The sequence below is a fragment of the Cyrtonyx montezumae genome, unplaced genomic scaffold (assembly GCF_038088225.1).
Source record: "Cyrtonyx montezumae isolate F1298 unplaced genomic scaffold, pur_monq_1.0 scaffold_20, whole genome shotgun sequence".
Lineage (NCBI taxonomy): Eukaryota > Metazoa > Chordata > Aves > Galliformes > Odontophoridae > Cyrtonyx > Cyrtonyx montezumae.
Window position 1 is genome coordinate 4224119 of NW_027071937.1, and position 11461 is coordinate 4235579.

Sequence of the window (11461 nt, forward strand, 5' to 3'; positions counted from 1 at the left end):
CAGTGCCGCCCCGGCCCTTCACTGACCCCTCCTCTCACTAAGGGCAAACCCATCTGTGGTGCTGAGCCCCATGAAAGCAGAGAGCTGCCCCCAGGATTGTAACCATGGAAAGGGGGTGAGCGGCCATGAGACCCCCCCAGAACAGCCTCGTCACGCGCTCCACACCGCCTTACCTTGCTGCGGCTCCTCCAGCTGTGCCGGCACATCTGGATCTCAAGTGAATCCGGAGTGAAAGTGGTGTGAAACCGGAGTGATTCCGGAGTGAATCCGGAGCGGATAGAGCTGCCGGGGGTGGGGTGGGGTGTACGAACGGAGGGAGCCGACGAGGGTTTTGGGGGAAGTTTGGGGGCGACACTCTGCTCTCCCTCTGCCCCCTGCCCGCGGCCGGAGGGGGGGGGGGGAGCGGGGCGGGCGGGGCTGCCGGGGAGGGAGGGCCCACCCCCGCGTCCGTGCCCGTGTCCTCCTCCTCCTCCTCCTCTCCCTCCTTTCCCTCCGCCGCCGCCGCCCGTTCCTCCCTCCCTGCGCGGAGTGCGGGGTGCGCCGGGGCGGGGGCTCGGGGACTTCGGGTCGAAGTTGGAGGCGCGATGGGGAACGAGCGCTGGAAAACCATGGGAGGAGCCTCGCAACTTGAGGACGGGCAGCAGGAGAAACCGCAGGTACGGGCCGGGGGGTCCCACGCGTGTCACCCCCCCCCCCACACACACACACACACACACTCCACGGTAACTTCCACACGGGGGCGAGCAGCCCCCTCCCCCGGCACCGGGAGCATCCCTCGGGCACCGCTCCGAGCCCCCCCCCCGCCGCCTCCCGCATCCCCCGGCTCCGCGTTGATTCCCGCATCCCCCTCCGGCGCAGCTGAGCGCTGGGCACGCAGCGGGCGATCGCTCACGCCCGGCTCGGATTGACTGCCGCACGTTTCAACCGCTTCAATCACCTCTTAGAGGGGATTGCGAGTCCTGGCAGCGCGCTGCAGCCGCGGCCAGCCGCCTTCCCCTCTCCTCCGCTCCCCCCCAAACCTGGACACCCACGGTCACAGCCGAACGCCGGCTGGGTTTTGGGCAGGGGCCGGCGTCGCGGTGCGTGTGCCGGAGCCTGTTTGCGGGGCGGCTGCACGTGTGCCATCTCCCGCAGCCGGAGCCGTTGGGGTGCGGGCGGCATCCGAGCGTGGATCCGCAGGCGGCAGGTAGGGGAGCGTGGCTGTGGCGTGGGGCTGCCTCGCACCTCGTGGGGGGACGCGGAGTGGGAGCGAGAGGCGTGGGAACAGTGGGAGAAGGAGAAGGAGCTGGTCCCCGCCGAGCGTGCGAGCTGAGGGATTGAGTCTCCCTTCTCTCAGCTCCATCTGCACCCCGCTGCGAGGGGCAGGGGGTCCCCACCGGGGGCTCGCTCATCCCCGTGCCTATCGTTTCGTTTTCCCCCTTCCCTTTGATGAGGGAAGCGCGTGCAGGGCTGGGCATCGCAGCACGGAGCTGGTTGCTCCTGCACGTCTTTGCGGAGAGAGCAGAGTTTGCTTCCAGCTCCCGGAGGCTCCGATGGAAACCTATCCTCTGTGCCAGGCTGTACGAGCACGGGGGAGAGAAGGCAGCGGGATGCAGCTCGGCTGTGACGTGTCCGTGCCTGGGAACGAGCAGAGGGGCTGGGAAGGGCAGGGTGCAGTGCTGAGCAGGAGAGCAGGTGGAGAGAGGCTGGAGCAGAGCTGCTTCAGCCCAGTGAAGGAGGGACAGAGCAGCTGGGATGCGCAGTGAGCTGCTTAAGCAAGCCGTGGGATGGACTGTCCCTTGCGGTCCTCGGGCTGGGCTCCTCTGGAGCCAGATGGAGCTGGCAGGAGGGGAGGATGGCTGGGCTGCAGGGAGCACAGCCGGGGTCCTGCTCTGTTCCTGGCTGGAGAGAGGAACGGGGAGAGCTCTGGGGCTGCCCCATCCCATGGCACGGAGCTATCCTGGCGACAAAGAGCGGTGCCTTTGGCTGGAGTAAAGGGCACCTCCTCCTTGAGGAGCATCCCCTCGGCACGGGGCAGCCTCTCCCACCGCTGCTCTCCATTCTTGGCTCCGGCTCTGCTCCACTTGCCCGGGGACGAGCAGCCTTCCTCCCTCTGGCTCTCTATGCTGGAGTTGCTGCTTCGGCACCCACATGGCTGCTCGTGTCCCCGGGGGCCAAGGAGGAGGGGATGCGTGGTGGGGTGATGATGGCACCCCAGTCCCAGGATGCTTGCCTGTGGGCAGCTCACAGCACACAGCTCAGGTTCCCTGGGTGTAGGGACACCGAGCAGGAGCAGTACCCGTGGTTCCAGCTCTGTCTCTGTGCTCTGTGTGCACACTGAGAGCTGGGCTTGGCCCCAGCAATAGGCAGTGGTTTTGCTCCCCAACCTGCCAGCAGATGTCAGATTGGAGGCCACCAGAATTCTGGTGGCCTGGACAGGACCTGTGCTGGGTTTTGCACTGCTGCATCCTTCCCACCCCCAGCACCCCGAGCAGGTTTGCAGGGAAAACTCTCACTCCTTGGAAGGAAGCAACATGGGGACACAGGCCAGCTGGCAAGGAGGACATTGATAATCAGGGTTTGTCAGCAGAGAGATGACCTATGTCTGCCCAAAAGCAAGATGATCTGTGAGCTCAAGGCCGTACAAGAGCAGAAAGCCCCAGAGCTTCGAGGAACTCGGTGCTGGCAGGGCTCTGTGCCGGGCACTGAGCACAGTGCTGCCGAGCAGGGGGCACTGGGGGACCCCCACCCCAGCTCAGAGTGCTCCAGGTGCCGCCGGAGGAGTTTCCCTCCTCTCCCACTGCAGGTTGCCAGGTAACACAACCCGCCAGCACAATGCCAGGGGACGGGGAGGGCTGTACTGCTCAGCATCTCATGGCTGCAGGCAGAGGTACGTGTTGGCAGAGGGGTCGTCCCCTCACTCCTGCACCCAGCGGTGGCAGGAAGGTGGCAATGTCGGGGCTGGAAGGCTGGAAACCAGCAGCGTTCCCTGCTTGGATCCCAAATAACCCAACATTCCCCTTTTCCCAGCAGCTGTCCTGCCCTGTCCTTCTGCATCTGTGCTTGTGGGGTCCCAGCTGTTCCCATAGGGCTGTCAGCTATGTGCATCTCCACTTGCATCTCCCACCGCCCCATCCTTGGGGGGGGATGGCTCTGGGGCTGAGCCCCATGTGGAAAAACACAGAGCATCCCTGGGGCTGTGTGGGGCAGCCGTGCCCACCCCCCCCACCCCTCCAGCTGCCGCAGCAGTGGTCACCTTAATGCAAATGGTTGCGGGAGCGTGAATGAAGGGTGCTTGAAGGAAGGTGTCACTCCAGATAGATGTGCACGGGAGGGGACAGGGCTTGGGAAATCTTTGCAGATGCAGCAATTTTCTCCTCATTCCTGGAGAAAGTAGTCTTTGTCTCTCCAAATAGATGGCTTTCTGGCAGTGCTGCGATTCCCTGTGACAGCTGTACCGGGGTCAGGGGAAAATCACCACCCGTGTCCCGCAGGTGGGATGGGAAGGGGCGGCATGGCAGCTCACACCCTCTGCTCTGATGCCTTTGCAAGAACGGAGCAGCTCCTGCAGGCTGAGCCCGGGAGCAACCGCTCCTCCGTGGGGTCACAGTGGGACAAGATCACCCCAGTGCAGGGAGATGCCCCACTGGGAGCCATCCCCACTGCTGCTCAGTGTGGCTCCGGCCTCCCCACAGCGCTGGGAATGCCCCGTGCTCCCCTCTCTCTCCTTTTGCTTTCCCTGCTGTCCTCACTGCAGGGCGCAGAGGATTCTCCCTTTCTCCCCTTGCATTCCCACACTCCCAGGGCAGTGGGGAGCCGGCGTGCAGTTCCCAGGCTGGGGCTGCTCCTGCTGAGCATCATGCCTTCAATAAAACATACGCACGGCTGCACGCTGCTCTGCTCACCCTCTTTGTTATTTCATACCCGTGGTTCCCAGGCAGCCTCAGCAGCTTTGCTTGCCGAGCTCACCCATGCCCTGTTGTCCCCACATCCCCTCCTGCAGCACCGCACCAGGGTGCAGTGTCACCTCCCTCCTTGCCAGAGCTGGAGCAGATCTAACCCATGCAGAATGTTATCTCAGAAAGCCCACATCCCAGCCCCTCCAGTGTCCCCTGGGCACAAGGTTTGGTTTCTGGGGTAGTTCTTTGGGTCTGCCTCAAAAGAGGGCATGAAGGCAAAGCCACCCTCCAGGCTCTATGTAGGAACTCAAGCACTCTGCTTTCGTGATGGGCATCTCTGCTTCCATCTCTCATGGCCCCATCCCTTGGGCAGAAATCCTTTGGAGACGAGCTCCACTTCTCTGTTCCATCACCATGGCTGACCCCATGAGGGTCCCAACCCACCTCATGATGGAAGGGCACTGGGATGGGTCTGTGTGGATGGGTCCCAATGGCACCTCAAAAGGGTCCCAGTGGCCCCTTATAGTGATGGGTCCATCTTAATGGGTCCCAATGGCACCTCAAAAGGGTCCCAGTGGCCCCTTATAGTGATGGGTCCATCTTAATGGGTCCCAATGACCCTTCATGGTGATGGGTCTGTCTGGATGGATGGATCCCGATGTCCCCTCTCTCTGTGTCCCCAGAGGATGAGCTGTGGCTACGTGCTGTGCACCGTCCTGCTCTCGGTGGCCGTCCTCTTGGCGGTGACGGTGACGGGGGCCATCCTCTTCATGAACCACTACCACACACCCGTCACCGAGCCTCCCCCCGTCATCAGCACCAACCCCGAGGAGGCCAACGCTCTGGTGACCATCGAGAAAGCCGACAGCTCCCGCATCAACATCTTCATCGACCCCAACTGCCCCGACCCCGCGGGCAGCGTCGGGCGCCTGGAGGGGCTGCAGGGCTCCCTGCTGCGAGCCCTCGCTGAGCACGATGCTGAGGCCAAGGCCACCAAGGGCCAGCAGAAGGCCCTGCTGCTTGGGGTGACCGACGAGGTGACCAAGCTGGTGACGCACACCGTGCAGCTGCGGGCTGACTGCGATGGCCTCAAGAAGGGGCACAGTGCTATGGGGCAGGAGCTCAGCGCCCTGCAGAGCGAGCAGGGCAGGCTCATCCAGGTGGGTGTCCTCAAGGCGTGGATCCTGTTCTTTATGCAGGGAAAAGCTCTGATTGGGGGTTGGTGGGGTTTGGAGGCAGCACAAGTTCAGCTCCATGTGCAGGGGCTTGGGGGTTTGGAGCTATTTGAGGTCTCCGTGCCCTGGATCATGCTGGGGGGATGTCCCCTCCCTGCCCACCCTGGAGCTCTGTTCACAAATAGCTCCTCTGCCTCATTCACCACCCGAAAGCCACCAAAATCTTACCTGGGTAAGCTGGGGGGTTTCTGTTGGGCATCACAGCAAGATCCAGAGCACGACTGGACCCTGGGCTCCGCACCATCCCTTCTCCACTCCCAGCACCACTGCTCTGCTCCTGCCTGCCCTCACCCCACAGAGCTCTTCCAGCCGGGTCACCTCGGGGGAAGGCAGAGCCTCAGGACGCAGCTCCTCCCAAAGTCCCCGTGTCCCTGCTGCTCCTTGTCCCCAGCTGCCCGCGGGCTGAGCTCAGAAGCTCTCACTCCCCATGCACTGATGCTCTGGGCATCACAGGGGAGCAGATCCGGGGGAAAAAACATCAACCCAAAACACCATGTGGGATCTGCCACTGCTCTGTGTCCCCAGCTTGCAGCCTGGCTGGGAGTGTTGCTCCTCCAGGTGTTTGGGAATTGTGGGAGAGGGCAGAGCATGCACGGGGATGGATTTACCACCGCCCTGAAGGCAGAAGGGGCTGAAGTTCCATTTAACCCCAACCCATCACCCCATCACATGTCCCCCACCTACAGCTCCTCTCAGAGAGCCAAACCAACATGGCCAGGCTGGTGAGCTCGGTCAGTGATGTGCTGGACACGCTGCAGAAGGAGCGCGGCAGCGTGCGGCCCCGGCTGAAGGCCGACCTGCAGCGAGCCCCAGCACGGGGAGCACGGCCCCGCGGCTGCTCCAATGGTGAGAGCTGAACCCCCTGGCCCCGGGTGGGACTGTGCCATGGGGAGGGATTTGCCATGGGGGGGGAACATGCCATGGGGCATCTCCCAGCAGCCCTCTACCTGCCAAGAGGGGGTTGGAGAAGACAATTGGGATGGGGAAAGCAGCCTGGAAAGACTTTTGATATGGCAGTGGGAGAAGAGGTAGGAGGGAGATGTGCCTCTTACCACACAGCCCCCAGCCCTCCACAGAACAGCCACCACAAAATCCACTTTACTTTCACCTGCTCCCCACATCCATGCAGGAGGAGCAAAACCTGAAGTGGCCCTTCTCCTCTATTCTGGTGCGAGCACTGCAGACACAGCGTGCAGCACTGGGAGCGGTCACATTCATCGCTGCTGCACTGAGATGGGGCTGAGTAAGCTGCCCTGGAGCTGCCAGCTCTGTGCCCACGGCCACCTCCAGGGGGTCTGTCCTGCCCCAACCACCACATGGGGACATGGGGACAGTCCCTCCATCCCTCCCAGCACCACTCGACCCAATCCCTGGAGGGAAAGAGAGGGAAAGAGCGAAGCAGCGAGGTTGGGAGCCTGAAGAAATGGCAAGCCTTGAAATGAGATCATTAATTAACCAGCCTTCCCTTCTTCCCACCCCATCCCTGTGTCATGCTGCAGGCTCCCGGCCCCGGGACTGCTTTGACATCTATGTGAGCGGACAGCAAGAGGATGGGATTTACTCCATCTTCCCCACACATTACCCCTCGGGCTTCCAGGTCTACTGCGACATGACGACCGATGGGGGCGGCTGGACGGTGAGCGATGTCCCCAGGCCGGGATGTGGGGGCTGTGGGTGGGAGATGTCACTCGGATGTGTCATGGGGACAGGGCTTGGCTGTGCTCAGGGACCTGGCGAGGGTTCAGAAGGCTGGAGCTCGGGGTTGGGCTGTTGGGTGCTGCTGGGGTCGGGCTGTAGAGCAGTGCCATGGTTGGAGTTCGTTCTTCTCCACAGGGCTGAGCACACACGGTGGTGGCAATGGGGACACGGGGACCCCTGCACCTCCAGATGATGGCCTGGGGGCCACTAACACCCCCTGCCCTCCGTCACACCCAGCATCCCCCGGCCCCAACACAGAGGGCACTGTTGGGTGCTAATCAACTCTTTCCTCACCCTTTTTTTTTTTTGAAGCACAAAGGAAAGCTCCGTGCCCTCACATCCCCCACACCCACAGCATCACCCACCCCAGCTCGTTTGTGCACCGCTAACGAAGGGGCGCCCGGGGGCAGCTCCACTGCGGCGCTGATTAACTCGCCCTGTCCGATTCGCTTTGTGCCACGGCCACGACAGCCCCATAATCACAGTAATGCAGCAGTGGGCGGCAGGGGGATGCGGCCATCCCCCCCACCCCCTGGATTCCTTTGGGTGCCCCCAGTGCGGGGGGATACTGAGCACAAAGTGGGGACTGCAGGGTGGTGACCAGGGCAGACAGGCGGCCTCTCCGTGAGGACACAGCCCTGCACCCCTCCAGCTGGGCGCTCTAGGAAATAAATCCCTGCGATCTGCTTCCCCTAAGCAGCTTTAAGTGGTGCCAGGAGGCAGCTTAGCAAACCCCTCCCACCCCCCTCCCCCCCCCACCACCTTCCAGGGGCTGATGAGCCTTCGGCCTCGGTCCGCCCGGAGCCCACCCCAGCAGAGCTGCACATTGGGTTCACACTGGGGAAACTGAGGCACAGCACAGCGACCCCACATCCTGGGGGTGGGAGAGGGCAAAGAGGACACACCACGGTTCCCAGGGCATAGGGGGTCCTCGCAAATCCCGTGCGCAGCCTACCCCAGCCACGCAGTCAAAGAGCTGCCTGAAGAGCAGCCCAAGGTGATTAGCCAGACACTCAGAGGTTTATTTAAAGCTGCTGCAGCTGGGAAGGCTCCAGCGGGGCCGGGAGGGTGCGAAGGGAGGGACTGCACGCCGTGAGCCCCTGCCTTGATAGAGGGACAAAGCCCGTGCTGCATCCCAGAGCTGAGGGTCGGAGCCCACCCATCCCCCTGCCCCACGGGGCAGCCCGGCCCGGCCCCATACGTCCCCACGGGCTGTGGGGGGGCTCGCCCAGTCACGGTGCTGGGGCACACGGTGGGCTCCAGGTAAGGATGCTGCGGTGTAGAGCCTGTGAAATTTCCTTCCCCTCCTCCTCCTCCTCCTCTGGAGCTGTACTCCTGACATTTGGGCTTATTTGCATGTGGGTAGGTGGGTGGAAGCACTGAATCCATTTGGGTTCGGGAGCTGCTGAGCTAAGCCTTCAGCTGCGAGAGCCGTGGCAGGGGAAGATGGGAGGGGGTGCCAGGCACATCCCCGGCTGCGGGGACACCCATCCCCACGCACGAGCTCAGCTCCGTGCCCCCAGCGCACGGCAGCGTCCGCGCTGCCGCTAATTGCGGTGTGCCCGGGGCTGCCCGCCGCTGTTCCCCCCCCGCGTTATTAAAGCAATAACGGTGTGACGGAGCGCGGCTGCACGGCCCTCCCGTCGCCTGAGGACACCGCTCCGCGTGCCGGGCTCTTTGCAAACACTGCTCTGCTTCATCGCTGCGGCTGCGGCTCAGCATCTCCGCCCCGCGAGCGGCGGTGCCCCCCTCGCAGTGCCCGTGGGGACGGTGACCCCAAAGGAGGGCCGCACTCCTTTTCTTTTTTTTCTTCATTTTGTCCCCTTTCCAGCTCCTGCCCCGCTCCGGTGAGCAGCCAGGCGGCGAGAAGGGGCGATGAATATTTCAGCCTAAGCTTTAAAGCGGGGAACGAAATCCTTTTTGCTTAAGAGGGGGCGATGCATATTTCATGAGGAGGGAAGGAGCCGGCAGCCCGTGCCGCGAGCACAGCCGGCTCCGCTCCCCAGCACCCCAGCACCCCAGCACCCCTCACCTGCAGCCCCGGCCCCTATTCCCCCCCCCCTGCGGACCCCCATCGCTTCCCCGCACGAGGACGGACCGCCCACGGGAGCAGCGTTCCCAGCGTGGGGTGCGGGGCGCTACGGGGTTCGTGCAGCCAAAAGCGGGGACCGCGTGGGGGCTCAGCTCGTGAAGACGCGTCCCGTGAGCCTAAAATTGGCCTATTTACAACCTCGGGTCAAAGCCGATTAAACGGCAGCATCGGCGCCGCTGCCTGCCCCGCGCGGTGTATGGGGGGAGATCAGCTCGGGGCTCCCAGCCAGCCCCGCCGCCCCCTCACCCCCCGAAAGCCCCTTTAAATGGGTTTAGCCGCAGCTTCTCAAGCGCTCAGAGCGGGGATTAAAATTAAGGCTCTAATTCTAGAAGGTAAGTACAGCAGGATCGGCGCTGGAGCCGCGCCCGGCCCCATCACACCCGGCCCCAAAGCAGCCGGGCCTCCCGTGGGTGGGCAATGGCTGCTGCGGGGGAAAGCACACGCGTGGGTGGCTGCGAGGGCAAGGGGAAGCCCGGGGAGGTGGCAGTGGGCATGGCAGTGCCTCTCCTCCAGCTCTGAGCATCGCGGCGCTCCGGGGCCGTCTCAGAGGCTCCGTTCCCCTGCGGGCAGGATGGAGAGGCCAAGTTTAATGCAATTAATCCAGGGCCGGAGGCTTAATTACGTTCGAATGGTCAGACGGGGAGCAGCGTTTTCTGGATCGTTGTCAATAAATCAAACCCGAAACTGAAGATAAAAGAGGGCAAAACACACAGGGCGTGAGATGCTGATGAACAGAGGTGGGGAGGGGGGGGAAGGGAAGGGCTGAGCCCGGAGCTGCCCTGGCTTCCCCTGCATCTCCCCAGGTGTTCCAGCGGAGGGAGGACGGCTCCGTGAACTTCTTCCGAGGTTGGGAAGCCTACAGGGACGGCTTCGGGAAGCTGACGGGAGAGCACTGGTTAGGTGCGTGCGTGGGGCGTCCTCTGCGAGTGACTGAACCGGGGGACCGTTGCTCCCAGTGGCCAACCCCGTGCACCCCAACAGCTGAGCCAGCACGCGTGTCCTGTGTGCCATGGCCAGGCAGCCACAGCGAGAGCAGGGCAACTGCTGGGTTAGGAGGGGCAGCAGTACTGCCATTGCTGCATGCATGTTCTTGGGCAGGGCAGCGGGGGTTGGAAGTGGGGATCGCTGCACCCCGGGGACCCCCGCTCACCCCGCTCCATGCAGGGCTGAAGCGGATCCACGTGCTGACGGTGCAGGGCAGTTATGAGCTGCGCGTTGACCTGGAGGACTTTGACAACGGCACGGCCTTCGCACATTACGGCAGTTTCGGTGTGGGGCTCTTCTCTGTTGACCCTGAGGAGGACGGGTACCCCATCTCCATCGCTGACTACTCGGGGACAGCAGGTAGGGCCCCACAGGGGACCAAATCACACCCCTGTGGCATCCACTGGGAGCTGGAAGCAAGAGGGGGGCTGTGGTTGAGTGGTGAGAGCCCCATATGGCACCAAGGAGCTCCAGTGGGGTTCTCCGGGCTTTGGAAACCGCCCCAGGGAGAGGGGTGGGAAGGACCCTTCATGGCTCCTTTACCTGTGGCAGGAGACTCCTTCCTGAAGCACAACGGGATGAAGTTCACCACCAAGGACCTGGACAACGACCACTCGGAGAACAACTGCGCGGCGTTCTACCACGGCGCCTGGTGGTACCGCAACTGCCACACCTCCAACCTCAACGGGCAGTACCTCAAGGGCCACCACAGCTCCTACGCCGATGGCATCGAGTGGTCCTCCTGGACTGGCTGGCAATACTCCCTCAAGTTCACTGAGATGAAGATCCGGCCCGTCCGGGAGGAGAACTAGCGGATGGACCGAGCCCCTCCCTGACCCCTGCCCTTCCCACTGCCCCATGGTCCCCCTCCTCCTGGTGCACCCCACGCCGCTGTCCTGCCCTGGGGTCCTGTGGGAGCATCTCCCCCTCCCCGAGGACGACGGCTTTGTCCTGACCCCATGCCCTCTGCTCCCCACAGGGATGGGTGTCCCCTCCCTGGACCACGCTCAGTGCTCGCGGTGCAGTGGGGATCTGGGGAGCAGAGCACAAGGAGGGGAGGGGGCTGAGGCGCTGGTGGCCACTTCTGGGGCACAGAGCCCCTACGGTGCTACTGGAGACAGGGAGGGCACTGCTGGGTTGGTGCTCATGTGAGTGCCAGTGGTTCCTCCTCTGCCTGCGTTCTCCTCTCCATCCTTGGAGAGGGGAAGGGACACCTACAGACCTCACTGCCCCTGCTCAAGCACAGCATACGGGCACAGTGCTGCAGGGATGGATGCCCACAGCCAAATACAGCACGAAGCTGTGGCATCTGGAAAGCAGAGAGCAGGAGGAAGAGGAGGAAGCAAGGAAGGCTCAACCACTCCTGGCACAGCTCTGCCTTCCCTGCACAGCTCCTGCCCCGGACACACGATGGGTTTTCACCATCCAAAAGCTGTGACCTTGCCCTCTGCATCAGCAGCACCCCCGCGGAGCCCCCGCCCGGCGACCCGCATTCATTTCCATCCCCAATGAGCCACGCTCCAGCTCTGGCTCTGCACCTGCAGATATTCAAAGCCTTTCGTTTCTTCAAATCC

General features: G+C 63.2%; 1 protein-coding gene across 1 annotated transcript; it reads left to right on the forward strand.

The window, feature by feature from the left end:
* The first annotated feature begins 584 nt into the window (after positions 1-584).
* FIBCD1 (fibrinogen C domain containing 1) lies at positions 585-10738 on the forward strand. Its single transcript, XM_065737489.1, has 7 exons — positions 585-656; positions 4562-5038; positions 5800-5959; positions 6613-6749; positions 9707-9803; positions 10068-10247; positions 10440-10738. Exons 1-7 carry the CDS (start codon positions 585-587, stop codon positions 10697-10699), a joined length of 1383 nt encoding a protein of 460 aa, XP_065593561.1. The 3' UTR covers positions 10700-10738.
* Positions 10739-11461: the final 723 nt, after the last annotated feature.